The sequence below is a fragment of the Paralichthys olivaceus genome, chromosome 7 (assembly GCF_024713975.1).
Source record: "Paralichthys olivaceus isolate ysfri-2021 chromosome 7, ASM2471397v2, whole genome shotgun sequence".
Classification (NCBI taxonomy): Eukaryota; Metazoa; Chordata; class Actinopteri; order Pleuronectiformes; family Paralichthyidae; genus Paralichthys; species Paralichthys olivaceus.
The window spans coordinates 4,578,020-4,595,891 of NC_091099.1; the positions used below are offsets into that span (position 1 = coordinate 4,578,020).

The 17,872-nt window shown below is 42.5% G+C and overlaps 1 protein-coding gene across 11 annotated transcripts in view; it reads left to right on the forward strand.

Annotated features, from left to right (window-relative positions):
• brsk2a (BR serine/threonine kinase 2a) overlaps positions 1–17,872 on the forward strand; it is a 160,524-nt gene that overhangs the window by 87,153 nt on the left and 55,499 nt on the right. For all 11 annotated transcript variants that reach the window (XM_069528951.1, XM_069528952.1, XM_069528955.1 and 8 more), the window contains exon 2: positions 5,067–5,161. In XM_069528951.1, coding sequence (XP_069385052.1) covers positions 5,067–5,161 — 95 coding nt within the window. The remainder of the gene's footprint in view (positions 1–5,066; positions 5,162–17,872) is intronic.

A 17,872-nucleotide genomic window follows, 5' to 3' on the forward strand; every position in this document is an offset into this window, starting at 1 on the left:
AGAAAGACCTCTCACAGGTCAAAAGTGAAGGAGGACAGGGTTGTCTCCTTGGTTTATTGGCTGCTATACAAGGCTAAACCTTCCCCCAAGGGAAAGACAGGTCACCATACAAACCAGATCAAAATATACGTCTGCACACGGCTCTCCCTCTCATTCCGACAACCCTGCTGAAAATCATGTCTTATCCCACAGAGTTGGATATTTCTCTCAACTTACGGTTACGACACATATTCACAAAGCTCACCTAGATGCTGCCATGATGAATGAATCCTCTGACAAATGTTAGAGATGTTTTCCATAACAGATGTCAGCAAGTTTGGTTGTGATATGATGAAACACAATCACTTGAAGAGACAGTGAAGTGAGACAAAAAGCTCATTACAGAATCAGTGCTGGCACACGGATCAGTGATGCAGAGCAAGAGACGCACTGCCACAATGTTCTTTAGTTTCTTGGAATGTCACATTTTCAGTTTAATAACTCATTCCAGAAATCTGTCTGTCTGTCTGTCTGTGGAATGCACATCTCAAGAAATCGTTCATCTTATCAGCTTCGCACTTGGCATGTGTACAGTGAAGGGCCCAAGAAAGTTCAGGGCTGGATTTCTGTGCGATTAGGACATTTTAAATGTTCACTATTAATAAACTTCATGAATTGAACTGAGCAGGCAACATTTATTTAGTCCCAAGATTTGTCTGATAAAAACCACGCCCCCACATATCGTACATATTAACTTCCCCATCTTTACGTGCTTGGAACTGGTCAAACCCGTTCCACTTGCTTGCTCGTCAAGTTGAACTTTGAGACTTCGGAGACAGAGACAGTGGCTGATGTTTCATTTCTTCGATTGGTCAATTTGAACACTCAGCTGGTCTTAACTTGCCACAGCTTAATTATTGCAGGCCAAGCAAAAGGCCCATTTTTAGAACGGAATTATGAGTTAGTCGTGGTTGTTTCTTTTCCTTCTTTTATTCCTTTCATTTCTTTTTCTTACACTTACACTGACTCTTAATTCCTTACCCTCCGTTCTCTTGTCTTCGGCTCCTAAATGGTCGACTCCGTGGACGCAATCAGCTCAGCTTTTATTCAAATTTCCATTCATCCCTGACTTGTAGAAGCCAGCGGGGTGATGATTGAAAACCATGAGTCGAAGCAATCCAGCAGATTCCAGCACCGTGCAGCGAAACACTCACTGAGCCTTTGACCAAAGTCCTCATCCTGTGTCTTTCTCCAGCCATCCCTCCGCATTACATCATTAATCACAAGCGCATGGAAAGCAAGATTTGCAGCACTAGGGTCAGTTCATGGTGGCCGCTCCAGTCCATAAGTCCCCGGCCATGACATTATCCTGATATTGTTGTGAAGGCGAGAGCTTTTGACGCTATTGATTGGGGAGGACTGCGAAGTAGAGGAGAGATCAATGAACTTGCTGATTCATTGGAGTAGCAAACTCAGGTCAGCTGCACAGCCTGTTTTTGTTCATATGTGTGTAAAACCTCAATGCAACTACAGGTTAAAATGAAATGCAATCCACACGCTCTCACACACACAACCGTGCACACACTGGGAAACCCTGGCTGTGATCCTCTCTGTATTCCCCGCTTGAGACTCTGACCCTTTGTGCTCTCAGTCAAAGCCTTGTGTTTGAAGCTATGTTCAAAGACAGCCTTCCTTACTCAGCCCAGTCAGATCCAGATGAATCCCCGGGTATCTCCTGTACACCCTTCCCTCCAGCCTCACCACTCCAGGTTTAGCTCAGCGTATTCACACAGAGCTGCAAGTGTTTCCTCCAGGGCATCATCGCAGACAGGTAGAAGGGGCACGAGGAGTTTAGGGCACTCACCCTCATTACAGGACATTAGTGAGTAGGAGGTTGAGTGGTTAATTTTAGGTCGTAGAGGAGTTGACGTTAATTAGATGTTACAACATACTCGAGACAAGCAACGTCACAACTATTGTGAGAAAATCTTATGTCCCTAATTACATGGATTTCTTATTGGAATAGGATGTTGGGGAGTTTATGACCATAAGGATATTAGCTCTGGAGTTTTTTGTAAATTGTGAAATTTGATTCAAAATGCTATGATGTTGTTAAACCCAAAACATGTGTCTGTAAAGTCTGTTACTCAACCAAGAGCCAAAAAACACACTTTTTCCTTCAGAGTCAGATTTATTTTATTTACTTTTTCAGTACATTCTGGTTTGGTAAATATGATTCTGGTCCCTAGTGCACACTTTGAAATTATGTGCAAATAGTGTGTTGGCAAAAAGCTTTGTGAATTTCTGTACACCACACCCACACATTATAACATGCTTCTGCTTGTTTTAGACTCGAAATATCTCTGTACCTATTTTGGAGAATTATATAAATCTCCTCATTAGTTTGGTCCAAACTAAAAATATCTGGTCGACAAACATTATTCACCTCAAGTGAAATGCTGTGATAAAGATTTCAGTTTAATTAAGGCTTGATTTTAGTAACGTTTGTGTTCCATTCAGTTTTTATGATATAATGGCAGCATATGGTCAAAGTTCAGGGATGTGGTGATCAACAGATTTTACAATTTCATAACGTCACGATATCATAACCGTGAGAATTGTAAAAACTACGATATCTAAGCATGGTCTCTCGCGAGTCACGTAACTTGTGTGTGTGCTGCGCAGTGAAATCTCTCAAGTCACGTTTTGAGTGCATTTTGATCGCCCCCTGGTGGCTGCCTGAAGTATAGCCTCATAACATGATATTCCTTGCGTTGGCATGAAATTGGTGAGGAAAATTTATTCAGTGTCAATTTTAGATTCCTAATTTGGGAAATATCATTTGCCTCGATCTGTTTCACCACCCATGACAACATTTGACACCTAAATGATGATGATATGCTCCAAAACAAAATCAAAAATATACAGTACATTAATCTGGACCAATGAGCCAGTGTTATCTGCCACATATTGCGATTCAAGCTCTTAAGCTGTATGTTGTTCCATGACCATTTGTTCTGCTTTATTAGTTCCAATATTGTTTGAAGTCATGAAAGTTGCTGGTGGCTTGTGTGCCATGTACGGAGCTCACTTGTATAAGTGGTTGTAACAACATAATGTTCCGTGTTTCGCTCCTGCTAATGTGCCCTCTGCTCACAAAAACAGAGGCTTTGGCAGAAGATGGATAGTTAGGCAAATAATCCAGTTAACTTTTCATGTGTTTGCAGGCAGATAGTTTTTCTTTAATGTGTTTATCATGACTTATGAGCTTCTCTATAGCAGCCATTAACATATGATTACCATCACAGGGCTAATGGGTTTGTCTGTTGTTCCCCCTCCTGCTCAACTGCCTCGACTCCTCTTCTGAATCTCTTTAAATCTTTTTTCCTTTCCTATTTTAGCATTCACTTTATTTCAATCTCCCTCTCCCAGCTCCTCTCCACCATGTGTCTCCACTCTCGGCCCCCGCGGCCCCTCAACTCCCAAGCTAGAGCCTCCCTCCCACACAATGCTCTCCATTATTGCTTAATTATCTGTGGCCTGTCGTTTGACTAATGCGCTATCCCTGACTTTCAATCTCTTTCACGTTATCCCTTCGTCTTTCACACGCTCGTTTCTATGTACTCCTCGGTCTCCCTCCCACGTCCCTGCCTCACCTTCTTGACATTTCTGTGGCACCCTGAACACTTGGTTCTCCCATCTACCGCCTCCCTGAAGCCAATTGACGCTTCTCTGTTGGTTCATAAAGAAATCAAACTGTGATGGAGACGGTGGGAGAGCGAGCTCGAAGCCCACGCATGTCTGGTTGGTGTCAGCCGGCCAGTTTGCTTCAAGACATCACTTCTCTCAATTGACGTGTTTCTTATTGTAACCGCACCGTTTCTGTCACGGGCACATTATAGTGACAGTTAACCTAATTCCACCATCTTCTTCTCTGCCAGCATGAGAGTGGCAAGCATCCAAATGATTCCAGTGTTTCTATAAATTCTCCGTGCCGGTCGTTAGAGAGTTCCACTGCTGCAGTTTGGTTAAAAATGTCTAAATCACCTTCCACGTCTCCACATCCCTGCTGCACCGCGGGGCAGTTGGGGAAATCAGTAATAGAACGGCAGCGTTTGATCGTGCAGGGGTGTGTGTTTGTTTGAGTTTGTATAGTCTATGTGATGCAGACATATTTGTAACGTGTCTGCACTCCTGTGGTCCCTGGCAGAAAATGGATTGGCGCTGTCATCATGGCTCCCCTGTATTAAATATGTACAAGCACTCCACTTTGTTCCACTGTAGCTGCACACCCATCGAGGCGTCCCTGCCTGTTTGTGGCTGAACTAAAGATACCTGGGGACGTTTGCTGAGGCAAATCAGCGGAGATGTTTTTTGTGGGTTTGTGGAAAATCGTACATTTTGATTGAAGGTGTGTTTTGGAATCCCGAAAGAACCAACAGGCATAGTGTATCAAACGCTTTCAATCTCATCGTGTGTGTCTGTGAGTAAAGGGTAATATTTTCTGCTGTGCTGTTGAAATATGACAACCTAATATATTCTTGGTGCGAAGCTGCATCGCTCCTGTCGTTTTTGAGCCGTGGTCAGTCTAGAGCTCCATTCGGTGGCTGACCTCTGGCTCTGCAATGCCTCCGTTTGTTACGACTACCTTTTTATTGTCTGTTTTAGCTCGCTCAACACGACTGCATTACAGCAGTTTAGTGCATTATGGGAGTCAATATCACAAATGGCCCACTCACTTACTGCCTCTATGACCGAAACAAACCCCAGAGGGCAGTTTGTTTAAGGAAGTGTCTCGACTTCAGAAGTCATTATCAGCATTCTGTACATGAGGTCACAAAGCGTCCTACATCATTCTGGTCAATGCACATTAGAGCCAAAAAAATAAGACTTAATTTTCTTCACACATCACTTTAATGTGACAGTTGCTTTTAAAATGTCCAGACATAATGTACTCCCATCCTGTGCACTGCATAAATATCATCTGCTCCCTCTGTGTCATATAAACACATATCATCTCGCTGATGTCTAAACGATGTTCGACCTGTTTCACCTAATGAAGTGCGTGTTTCCTGTTTGTTTTGCAGGCTTGGTCAAGCTCGGAATCCACTGTGTAACATGCCAGAAAGTCGCCATAAAGATTGTTAACCGGGAGAAACTCAGCGAGTCAGTACTAATGAAGGTAAGTTCACAGCTCTGAGTTCTTTCTGTGTCAAAGATGCAGTTGCTAAAGATTTTGATTTTCACCTCGGAAGTTATGTTTTTGTTTGTTTGTCAGTAGGATTATGCAAAAACTATTCAAGAGATGTCCACAAAAATAGGTGGAATGATGGAAAATGGGCCAAAGAAAAAAAGTCAGGACAAAGAGGCAGATCAAGGAATTTGTTATCACTTTCATGAACATCGGGCATTTAATGACATTTTCAGTTATTTCCCAGGTAATACATTTTACGAATCTTGAGGCAGTAAATCAGGCACATTTAGGGGATTGATATCTGGGAGCTTGATTGAACATAAGGGGACTGTTTGGCCTTAGCAGACGTACGTGCTCTACTGAGTGCCATTATAGTTTTTTTAACCAGAATTTCGCAGTGTGTGCTGTTGGTGCAGTGGTACATACACACCACATAACCCATTGACCCTTTTGAAGTCTGGCTGGGGACCGAATTAGCCGTATGAAGAGGGAAATCACTGGCTGAGGTAGTGACAGTGGGTCTTTGAAGCAGTTGATTTCATCCTTTTTCATATTTCAAACTGAAGGAGTCAGCTGTTTGGCTCCCCCGCCAGGAATCAGAGCCTCCAAGAAATCCTGGGGTAAGACAACAATAAAGCAGGTTTCAGCAGCTGCAATTACTAAAGCCTCTCTCCAAAACGCTTCAAAATCTTCTGGGAGGAAAAAAAAAAATCCTTTATGTAATTTTTTCCAGTTACCCACATAGCCTCTTTTTTTGAAGGATCCAAGGATTTCTCCGCATTACACCCCAGGACGCCTGCTGAGCACCTCTTTTTTAGTGCCCACTCAAAATGTGCACGCTGCAAAAATTGGCCCTTGTGTTGATGGAATAGATGCAAAGAAACCAAAGAGAGGACAACAACCTGAAAATTGTCTTTCACAGGTTGCATGCAGAGAGGAGCGCCTGCTGTAATTGTTTGCTTATGAGCAGGAGAGCAGGAAGCCGATGGGTTTGCTCAGAGCGCGCAGGTTATCAGCAAATGGAAGAATCCTCCGTTTTGCATCACTTTTGCTGCAACTTCATTAGACTCTGGATGAAAAGCGCTCCGAGCTCCGGTATTCCTGTTTGATAAACAGTCAGTATTAATCAGCTTCTTGCTGTGTCAGTGCCGCCGACTCTTTTTCGCTCATCGCTGTCTTGCTCCAGATGTCGGCCACTTTCTTACTCACTCCAACATGCCTGTGAAATATTTTCATGAGGGAAAGAGAGGTCATCACCGTTTCCTCTGCGCTGACAGAAGTATTATTAGCTGTAGCAGCAGAAGTTGGTGGAGTGTTAGCAGAGAGGAATGTAGCAGGATCATGTCCCAGGTGTCTCTGTCCTGCTGAGAAAAATGATGGCAACTGATGCCACTGACAGGACCACGGCTTTTGCTGAAGCGGCAGTTCAGAGCCAATTACTGAACTCAGCCGTTGTCACTCTTCTCTCAACTGCTCGACTCTGGTGTGTGTTAGTGCGCGTGTCCGTGACATCAGGTGTGTGTTCACGTTTGTGCCGGCAAGGAATGAATTATGCAGGAGCCAGGGGCGACTGTGCTCCTCTGACGGAGACAGTTTTAAATATGTCTTGTAAGTTTGAGACTGAAAGCTAAAAATCACGAGCAGTCACCATTATTTTACATTTAATTAAATCTTTGACGGTACCAGTGAGTTTCTCTCTCTCTGTAGTGGATGAGATCATTTGAATAATTGATCAAATGCACAAATAAGTCCAATAAAAACTACACACGAAACCCAAACAGCAAAACCTTTTGTAGGTGTTTTAGGTCCAGATGACATTTTGGCTAATAACTAATATATGTACATTAATGCAGATACATTTATAAGTCGTCACCCGATGCATTATGGTCAATATGTTTTGCCTCTTTTGCTCAGAAGGCTTCCAGCCCCCATATCCCTCTCTGACAGATCCTGCAAATTCACATGGAGAATCTGTTCACAGAGATTATTTGTCAGCCTCATATCAACAACCGGAAAATTCAGGTGTTGGGGATCTAATTAATGCAGGATAGTGGAAACATGCAGTGTTGTCTTTGCATCGGCATTTTTGTGTGTGTGTGTGTGTATTGATTTGTTCACTGCCCTCTGACACAAAGCAGTCTGTTGTTTCTATTAAAACTCAAAGCCTCTGTACCAGTGTACCTACTGGATAAACGGTGAACTGTTGGTGAGGTCACTTGTAAAGTTCCCTCTGGTTCTGGAACACACCAGTACCGGTGTCAAGCATCAGATTACAAATCCGCTCCCCTATTCGCAGGACTCCTACTTCGGCTGGACTTTTGTCTGACTCAAATCCAGCAGTCACTTTTCCGTATTCCCTCTGTGTTGCACGGCACAGTCTTGCGTGTCTGGTCTCGGAGCTGCCTGTGTGGCTGTCAGACTGTCAGGGTGATCGGGCTGCACTCTGCTGCAGAGTGCAGGCTCACACTGTGAAATGTCACCTTTTAATATGCTAATGTCTTGGGTCCCAATGGTGCCATTAGGGGAGAATCTGACTCTCCTGGACAGGTGTGTGTTTGTGTGTGCGTGTGTGCGCAGCACCACTGACGGCACACGTTTGTGCATACGTGCACACATATGCGCACGCTCACAAAAGTTGAAAAGAATGCATCTACATGTGTCACACAGACACACATTCATATGTATGTGCACAAAGTCATCCTCCATGACACACGTCATCCCTCGACGTCTGTCCTTCCCCTGCCCGGCCTTGTGAGTCAGAGGGTCTGCGGAGATGAGGAGACGGGTTGAATTAATTGTCTCCACTCACTGTGTGTTGAACTTTAGAAAACTAATGTTGAACTCTTCAGTCCACAGGCCCACGGGCTCTGACACCGTAAACCAGAAAGACATTGAATTGTCTCGGATAATGAATTTGTCTGTGAACTTCGTGTCAGTGTGGAACCAGGGAAAAAGTCCTTATGACTTTAAAGAGCAGAGCCCAGAGTGTTTTTTTTCTTTTCACATCTAAGCAGAAAATCTAACAGCGGAGTTAACTGAATAGTAATAAGAGGCTCTATCGGTGGGAAGTGGCTGCCTGTCATGTTGCAGATGATGAGAGAGAAACAGACAGCGAGAGAATACACAATACGTGCACATGTGACAGTGTGTCAGCAGAAGGACTTTTGCGATCCAATACAAAGTAAAGCCCAGACCCGACGCTGTGTGTGTGTGTGTGTGTGTGTGTGTGTGTGTGTGTGTGTGTGTGTGTGTGTGTGTGTGTGTGTGTGTGTGTGTGTGTGTGTGTGTGTGTGTGAGAGCGTGAGCATGTGTGTCCCGAGGGAGTCGTTAATGTTTCTGAAACTCAGCCAGACCCTTCTCCCTCTCCCGCTGCCATGTCCCTGTGGCACTGGGGCCGTAGAGTTGAGAGAGACAGAGGCTACATGGTGGCAGAGTACCTGACCACTGTGACCGATGGAAAACTGAACTAAAATGTTGACGCTGCAGTGGAGACAGCCTGGCAGCAGAAATCAGCGGAACAGGCAAGACAGGCTACCAAGGGAGGCCAGGCTGTGCTCATATAGTCTGTGCAATGTCAAAATCATAAAGAGACAGAATCATAGTTTCTACTATGCTGTGAGTTATATGGATTCCAGGGAGGTTTTCTTTGGGGAAAAAATAAACAATTTATATCCAGAGTTTATCCAACTTCCCGAAACAGCCTTATCCATGTGGGGATAACAGTCAGTGTGTTGTCGACTAAAAGAAACATGCTTTGTATTTGATGTTTCGGAGTCATTACACATGTAAACATTTTCTTTTTATTATTTATACTTGATGTTATGGTTGATATTTGAACATGATTGTATCGTCATTGCCAATAATCTGTCATGGTTAATATATTTTTGTACAGCTTTCAATATATAAACTAGGTTTTCGAAACCTGATGCCAGCGAAGCTCTTTTGAATTTGGGCTTGTGAGGGTAGAAGGGTGAAACAGAGCACAGCTCAGGAGAGAGAGAGAGAGAGGGAGGTGGTCATGCTGTTAGAGGCCCCGCTGAGACGAGATACAACAGATGCCGTCGCAGGTACAACACGTCCCCTCGAACATTTCTTATCAGGAGAGGGATTTTTCTTAAGCTATTAATATGGCATCCACACCATATGGTATTTCCAAATAGTCATGTTAAGATTTAAGAAGTGGGAAATTTAAATGATTGATGATGTGGAGATTTGATGAAAGGTCATCGTGGCCACAGAACATCTGTCTGGCAGAGATACTGGATCTTCTACAATGCTCTCGTCACAACGGCGCGACAACAACGTGTATTTGTTGGTCTGATTGCGATTCTGAGAAAAAAAACTTGCTCCACCAGCCAGAAATGATTTAGAAATTCTAATCTGGTGGAGAAACTGATTTGAAAGATAACTGGAAGGACATTTGGATAACTTGGCCAAGGATAGCGCACTATCTCACCATGTTAAAGAAAGTGATCCCCAATCTGCCAGTTTATCTGCTTCTGATTCAGTATGTAATGGGTTCTCCTCTCGGTCATGTCCCATCTCCATCCATCCATCCCCTTCACAAATATTCACCTCAGTAAAGGTTTTAAGTTTCCTGCTGACAGACGGACGGATATACTGAAAATACAACATCTCAGCTCGAGGTAACAATGTCTCAGATTCAGTCGTGATCATAAAAACTAAATTTGTTCGGTTCATTACTTCAAATTTAAATGTTTTTTCAACAATAACTTAATAGACACACATTTGTTGTTTGGTTTGTTGATCTAGTGACTTTGTGTGATGTTGATTTGATTGCCTTGGTTAAACAAACACTATATTTCCACTGCGAGTAGAGAGAGCTTTGCACAATCACACTATGCATTAAAAAAGCATGAGTCTATTATTGCAATCCCTCCGAGCATTACTTGACACTCGTGGTAGCAACGCGGTGGAGAGAAGAGACGCCGAGCTGAACCTTGCTTTTGCAGGATGGTCTGACAAGCTTCCCCCGAGAGCAGACAATACACTGTACCAAATTTCATACCACATTACCTATCATTATGCTGAGTGGAGCAACTTTTCTAATCCGCAGTTTAGTCTCGGGGTGTGTTGAATTGTTGCTGGCCGCCAGCGCCCACAACTAGCAGAAGGAGAGGGGTATCTTTAGCATGCAGCAGTTGGTAGTTGCTGAAGATGCCTGCTCCGCTTCTCCCTCTGAGCCAGCGAGCTGGTGGCGGCTGCTGCTGTTGGGATAAGGACGACTAATTAGCCAGAGCCACTCGCTCTCCTCCTGAAGCAGCACAACTTCAAAGTCACTCTACTGTCCCCGAGCCCGGAGAGAGAGAGGAAGAGAGGGAGAGAGGGAGAGGAGGATGAAGGGGTAGGAAGGGGAAGGATGGTTAACATGAAGTGAGGATACTCTGAGCACACGTCTTATAAAGTAGATGTCTCTGCATCGCACACTGCTGGATTTTCACGGGTGTTTCAGTGCAGTGAGGTTACCTGATGTCAATCATAAGATCACGAGATAAGGACACAGCATCACAAGACAGGAGAACAGAGAGGTAGTGCCACAGTTGGGTTATAGACAAGATGGCCGTAAAATTTGAGAGCAAAGATAATGATCAGAACTGTTGTCCCGTGCAAAATAACAAGATCATTACTATCTGAATTTCTGATTTCCTGTCCACGATATTTTGCCCCCTCTCTGGATCAATGTGACTGTGTGATGTGTGTAACCTGGACGGTCTGCAACATGAGGCTAATCCTTGTTTTGCATGACACTTATCCAAACTTCGAATGCAGAGCATCTTAAAATAAGGATTTAGGACTAAAGAGGCAGAGAAATGCAAGCAATAAAGATTGAGTATACACCAACTGACAGACATTGTGGGGGCGGGCGGGTGAGGAGCAGAATGCCATGGCCTCAGATGAATCACACAAGGTCTAATCTTGTTATCCCGACACCTCGGCGGCAGCACTGTAGCTTTCTTTCCCCGCCATCTCTACTCTTCCCTCCTAATGATTATAGATTGGCCATTCTCACCTATTTCAGCGGTGCCGCGAGTGGGTTGGATATAGAAATGCCTCCAACACACACGCGTCCTCTTTAACTTTCTGCTGTGTGTGTGTGTGTGTGTTCCTTTCTTACTGTAGTGTGCACGTTTGTGTGCAGACAACCCTTTAAAATAGATGGGTTTCATATGTTGTGCCCCGTGCGTGTTGATCCATCAGCTTTGTTTGGTGCCGAGCCTGAAGCCAGGGGTTACTACACAGTTTGATCTTAACAGGCTGACTGAACAGAAAGACTAAAACCACCAACTCTGTTTCCCTGCCGCACGGCTTCTTCTTCTTTCACTTATTTCTGCCCCTTGATGTATGTCTGCCTTCAAACGCTGCGTCAATCTCAATTTTTGACATTGGAAAAAGTCCTTCATTTGTCTGGGTTGGATCAGATATAGCAGACTCTCTGAATAGTCATGTTAAAGAACAAAACTATGAGTGTGCTGTGTATACATACACATATATATATATATATATATATATATATATATATATATATATACACATATATAGATCTGGCAAAGCTACACACACAGACACACCCACACATTAAGCTGGAGGAATAATTTTAAGCTTATATTGTTCAGAAAATGATTCCCCATCGAATTTTGAGGTTTCATCCTGTAGGACCGTAGTTATAAAGATCAAAAAAGGATTTATTATCATATGGTAAGTATAACAACATCATGAAAATTACGTCATGTGTGGAAATGCATTAAGTTTTCTATAGATAGATAAATAAATTCCTGTTTTGTCACTGCAGTATTATGAAATTAGTAGCAAGTGAAAAGTATATAGTGCAAGTAAACAAATGAAAAACTGTAAGAAAAGATTACAATATAGAAAAATAGCAATGCTTGATTGGGGTGTATACACCTCACACTGTGTGTGTGTGTGTGTGTGTGTGTGTGTTGGTCCCTTCTTCCCTCTGAGAATTATTTTGGAAGCTAAATAATAATATGGATTTCTCTGAACCTTTGAGGCCTCACAGAGCTTCTTCTCTGTTATCCGTCAATATGACGGTCTCTCAGCTTTCCACATCCTTATTTGGTTTCCAATCGCCACTCTTAAATCAATGTATGTCCCCTTTTTTCCTCCAGTCTTTATTGAGTGGCAAAGGGGCTCAGGTGAAATGGAAATGCAGGAATAGATTTAACCTACAGGACACAAGGTGTTTTTTTAAGAAACCTCCGCTCACGTTGCCTTTCACAATGCATGCACCGAGCATTGAGTTCCACACAGTGTCTGAGTGGTAGTTTGAGATCTAACACATCCTGTAGAGACGTGTAAGACCCTTCTCATCTGCTCGCTGTGGTGACGAAGCTCAAAAGAACCGGTGTCGCCTGACTGATTACACCCCTCATATGTCTTATCGAGATAAAACAGAGAAGGTGTGCAGACAAAATAATGAAATGCAGGATAGCAGAAGGCAGGGATCCCCCATTGAGCCCGACAGGAGACAGACAGACGTCTAAACCGATGGCATTTGTTTCTCCTCTTCAAAGACACCAGTCGCTGTGTTGTCAGAGAGATGAGAACTCTTTGTTTGCTTTTTTCTATTTGTTGCTGCTTTGGTGATTTATTTTTTTTTGTTCCTCTGTGAGCAAAGGACACATTTAATCCAGTTCTGCTCCCCGTAAGTGGAGTGATGCTTTCCTGGGGAGATCAGCAGAATTTCCCGTTCAGTTTTCCTTTTTTCTTTTGTTTTGTACTGGGATTTCTTTACCTCTTCATATTACGAGTGAACCCCACTGAAGTGTATTTTGTGTGCTTCTTCCCAGCCACCGGGTATTGAGATCCTCTTTTATCCATCTTGCGTGAGATGGGACCGATAATTAAATAGTTATGTCATGTTCCCTTGAGAAGGAAAATGTACGCCTCAATTTTTACCTTCAAATTTGTCTGTCATCTTATATCATGCTGCTTCTACTTAAAACATAAAACTTCCAGTGCCCTGCGTCTCAGCATCTTGCCTGTCAGAACGTTTAATGCATTATGTCTTTGAGAGTGATTTTGTTGTACATTGGCCTGCAGCACTTAAACAGTCAAGTTGGCTTTGGAAAAATAAAGAAAGTAAACACTAAAAGTATCCTGTTCAGTTTGAAGTTCCTTCTGTGCTGTGTGTGTGTGTGTGTGTGTGGCTCTATGGCTTTTCAGAACTATAGTTGATGGACGATGAAGTATATCACAGTTTGTGACAACTGTCCTCTCACTGGCAACAGTAATGCTGTGATATGTGTATTCATAGAACACCGTTATTTTATCTGACGTGTGTGTGCGTGTGTGTGTGTGCGTGTGTGTGTGCGTGCGTTTTCTTGCTGTAGATCTGTGTGCAAGTCATGCATATCATAAATGACAGCATGAAAGACAGCTTCATGACCATTGTTTCAGAGTCACAAAATTTGCATGCATTCAAACATTCAAACATCCACATGCACACACACACACACACACGTGTTGTGTGCACAGATGTTACTCCTCACACACCTGATAATACAACAGAAGAATGTGCATCATTTATCAGCTTTAGTGTACACGCACTGATCCCACAGTTCAAAAAGTATTTCACTAAATGTGTTCATCAGAAAACTTGGGTAAAACATTTGATATCATTCTATTAATTCTGTTGCTGTGAAGACAAATCTTCTGCATTTCACAGTAATTAGCAACTTTTTTCCTGAGAATTTAATTTATTAACAAAAGCAATAATTACAAAGTCACTTCCCTGCGAGTAGTGGAAGTGAATATGATTAATACTGTTCTGCCTCAAGAAAAGACAGTTGTACCTTGTAATTGGTTGAGCGTGTTCTCACAGTACCGTAGTTACATCCATGTCACTCCTCTGTGTTAAACATATTTATTTATGTCTTCATTACTCGACTCCAAGATGTGAAAACATTATGCACAGGCTACATTCATTTGTGAATTGGGGTTACATGCAGTAAATACTCAGGGGAATGAGCTTGGTCTCTGTGAAGCTCATGATTTCAGACAGATCCTGTTGTATACGTGCTGGGTTTTGCAGTCGATGTGCAGAAGAAACGCACTTAACTTCATCAGGTTTTTCATCTGCATGCCTGCGAGGGTTGTTTCCTAATGACTCTGTTGTGCTTACACAATTTCTAAATCACATTCTCTCCTCTCTTTCCTCTCTCTGTCTTTCGTCCTCCTACCCTCACTCGCTTTATGTCTGTACATGCATGTGTTTTTGCCCACAAAGCACAAACATGTATGTAATTCAGGCTCTATAAATCTTTGCATGTGCATTTTCCATTCTTAGGCTCAATTAATATTTATATGCAGCAACAACCAACAGAGCACAAGACTGAACCTTTTTGTGTGTCAAGACTCGGTGTAAAGACCTAATTAACAAGTGCGGAAGCTAAAACAACTCCCTGATTACACGATTAGAGCGATTCTGAACTTATTTACAAAGTTTGAGGCTCATTTGAGTTGTTTTAAATCGACCAGTAGTCAGCAGGTACCTGACACGTTGTCTCTCCAGTATTGACTCCTCTGACTCACGTGTCAATGAATAAGTCATGTATTTATATGTGGAGATAATTAGTGGAGGAAGTGAATCACAATTAGCTCATTGTTAGAGTTCGCCTGAATAACTGCACTAAGTAGTTTTCATTATTCACTCATTACTTTGTTTAAGTAGTTTTCACTTAACTTCTGTTGTATTTTATTATCAGGTTACTTTTCATTTCTTTTTGTCCATGTCAATAATCTTGTTATCTCGCTTTTCTACTAATGTATTTGCACTTTGAACATATGCTGAATTGTGCTTCAGTGTTTCTCAATGCACATCCCATTTATGTATAATTATTTAGTTAATATTTGAGTTTTGAAGAAGTAAAAAGTCTTCCTCAGTTTTATCATTGATCGCTCACTAGACCGAGACATTTTATTAAACCAAATTTAAATCAGATTTAATTTTAGTTTTAATTCAAGGTTGGCTGCAAGAATATTTTTTCAAGTTTGGTAGCAAATGTCAATTAATACAGATTGCCTCTGATTCCTGCGAGGATCCAATTTTATCTTCCTGTTCTGTACAAATTCATCTATCAGACATGCAAATACAGGCTGGTGTAGGTTATTAGAATACACTTTTTTAACAGATATAGATGACCTTCAGATCTAATCATGACACTCCGTTCTGTGCGTGCTCTCTCTCTATCGAGTCTGAAAACCAGTTCATTAATCCACTTCTCACATCTGCACACAATCCAAGGTCACCTTTCCAATCCTCTTGTATGAAATGTCCCTCACTTGTGGGAGTGGACAAGCTGACAAAAAACACACTTTGGATGAGAGACACAAAAACATGGCGGCCAAAGGGATCCTGCCAGTCGCTGATAAATCGCTCATCCCGCAGATTCTCCCTCAGCCCGTCCCACTCCATCCCACCTATCAGTCCGTGCAGGAGGTTTGAAGAGGTGCATGATTGTACCCTTTGACCTCTGGGTGCGGAGTGCCATTAGACTCTATTACGACCAAGGTCATGCAGGGACATGTCAGTTAGTGTGAAATGATGTGACCTGCCTCTGGTCTAAGTGGCATCCTGATGGATGTGTCAGCAGCACCGGCACACATCATAGACACGATTAGAGAGATAAAATGCGAGAAAGAGAGAATAAATGAGGGAGAGGAGAAGAAGAAGAGGAGAAGGAGGAGTAGGAGTACCAGAATCGGTCTTTAGTGGGAAGGGGGTAATGAGGGAGATTTGAAAGGGAGGGAGATGGATAAAGGATAAGAACTAGTGAGCTAGCAGAGACTATGTCCTGATCGATTTACATGTCTCTGGCATTGATCAGACTCCCCCGTGTATAGGGAAATTACCTCCTCTTCACAAAAGATGACTGATACAGTGATTATCAGAGACACATGCAGAGACTGTCTCCGTGTGTCTTTGCACATGGGCACATGCATTTGTGTGTTTCGTAAGGAACACAACCACCTAACATGCATTCACTCCTCTCACAAAATCCTGTTCAATCCATGGCCTCAAGTCTGTCTCTGTCAATTTCTAAACCAATTCTGGATAAGCAGGTTTTTCAAGGCCCACATGTTAATGCTATCTTGACTGATGTCCTCCTAGAGTGTAACAAGCAAACTGCATGTGTGTGTCTGTGTGCGTTTGCCCTTGAAACTAATGTCCCACCCTTATGGCTGCAAAGACTGACATGTACAGCCAAGAAAGAGCCTTATCATTAACATGCATGTGCTAACACGTATACACACAGATGCATACACACATGCAGGGGGTACACACCAGCTTGGCTTCCCCTCTGCTCCTGGCAGGAAAGCGATTCTGCCCTACTGGCTCTCTGACCGACATATGGATGAATGGAGGCGGCTCATGGCTTGCCGTGATCAGTGCTGTGTGTGTGTGTACAGTGTGTGTGCATCATGCGTTAATGTGTCCACATGTCACAAGTATGAATGGATGACGAGCTGACTGGTTTTGTCCGTGAGCCAGTGGCCAAGCTGTGCCGTCTCCTCCCCCGTCTGCTCACTGACAGTTGGACCCACGTTCTCTGAAGCCATTACCCCATCCATACTTCTCCCTCACACATATGTTCTCTTATCTATTCATCTAGCACGACTCACTGCATGCATTCCTCTGATAAGATTTTCTATAATAGTTTTATTCTTTTGCAGAAGTTAGAATTAATTTAATGAGATACAATTGAAAGTAACATTTGGAGAAGATAAAGTTTCTGTCGCAGAAAAAGCTAAATTAATCATCTTCTGTTGCACTGTTACACCAAATGAGAAAAATAAGTGAGTGAATCTCATTGAAAGTTCTGCCAGTCAGAGTTTGATTATTAAAGGAAAAGATGAGAATGTCTGGTTGAATTAATCTGTGAACATTTTGACTGCGTACCTCTGCCAAGGCCCAACAGTCCCCTTATGAAACCACATTGAAATTCACTAGATCCTGAGATTTTTATTTGGATCAGCACCAAATTGCACATTTATAAATATCAGTATCCGGAAAATGTCTGAAATGTCTGATTTTCCACATTTTCCTTTTTGGGACATCCCCCAACCATCCACAAATTTCCATGAAAAAATCTGTTTGTAGTTTTTGTGTAATCCTGCTAACTATCAAACCCTGATGAAAACACAACATCCTTGGCAGATGTAAAAAGAAATATTTTTCTATGATCTGATTCTTATATATAGAAATACATGTTGTTAAAACAAGCAAATTGTAATCTGTGACTATATTTCTTATATATCCCAACAAATTAACTTCTTATATTTCTGGAATTAACTCAATAAAATGATGTGAATCGTAAAAGACTGGCTACTGACGTGTGATCGTGACGTACAGGTGATAGTTTCTTATTGTGTGGGCTCCCGACATATCGGCTGGAGTCCTCCTGCAGTTGAGCTGCGAGTTTGGGTCCACTTGCAACGTCTTGTCATTAAAGCGAAAATGCCCCAAAAATATTTAAGAATGAGAACAGTTTTGTATTTCCTCGATTGACACATGTTTTTTGCTCATCTCATTACCTCCTCGTTGACATACATCTCATCATTTGACTCTCTCTATAGGCTGTTTGGTGCATGGTTCTGCCAAAAAGGCATTTTTCCCCCTGTGTTGTTTTAATTAAGAACAAAAGAGGTTGCAACACT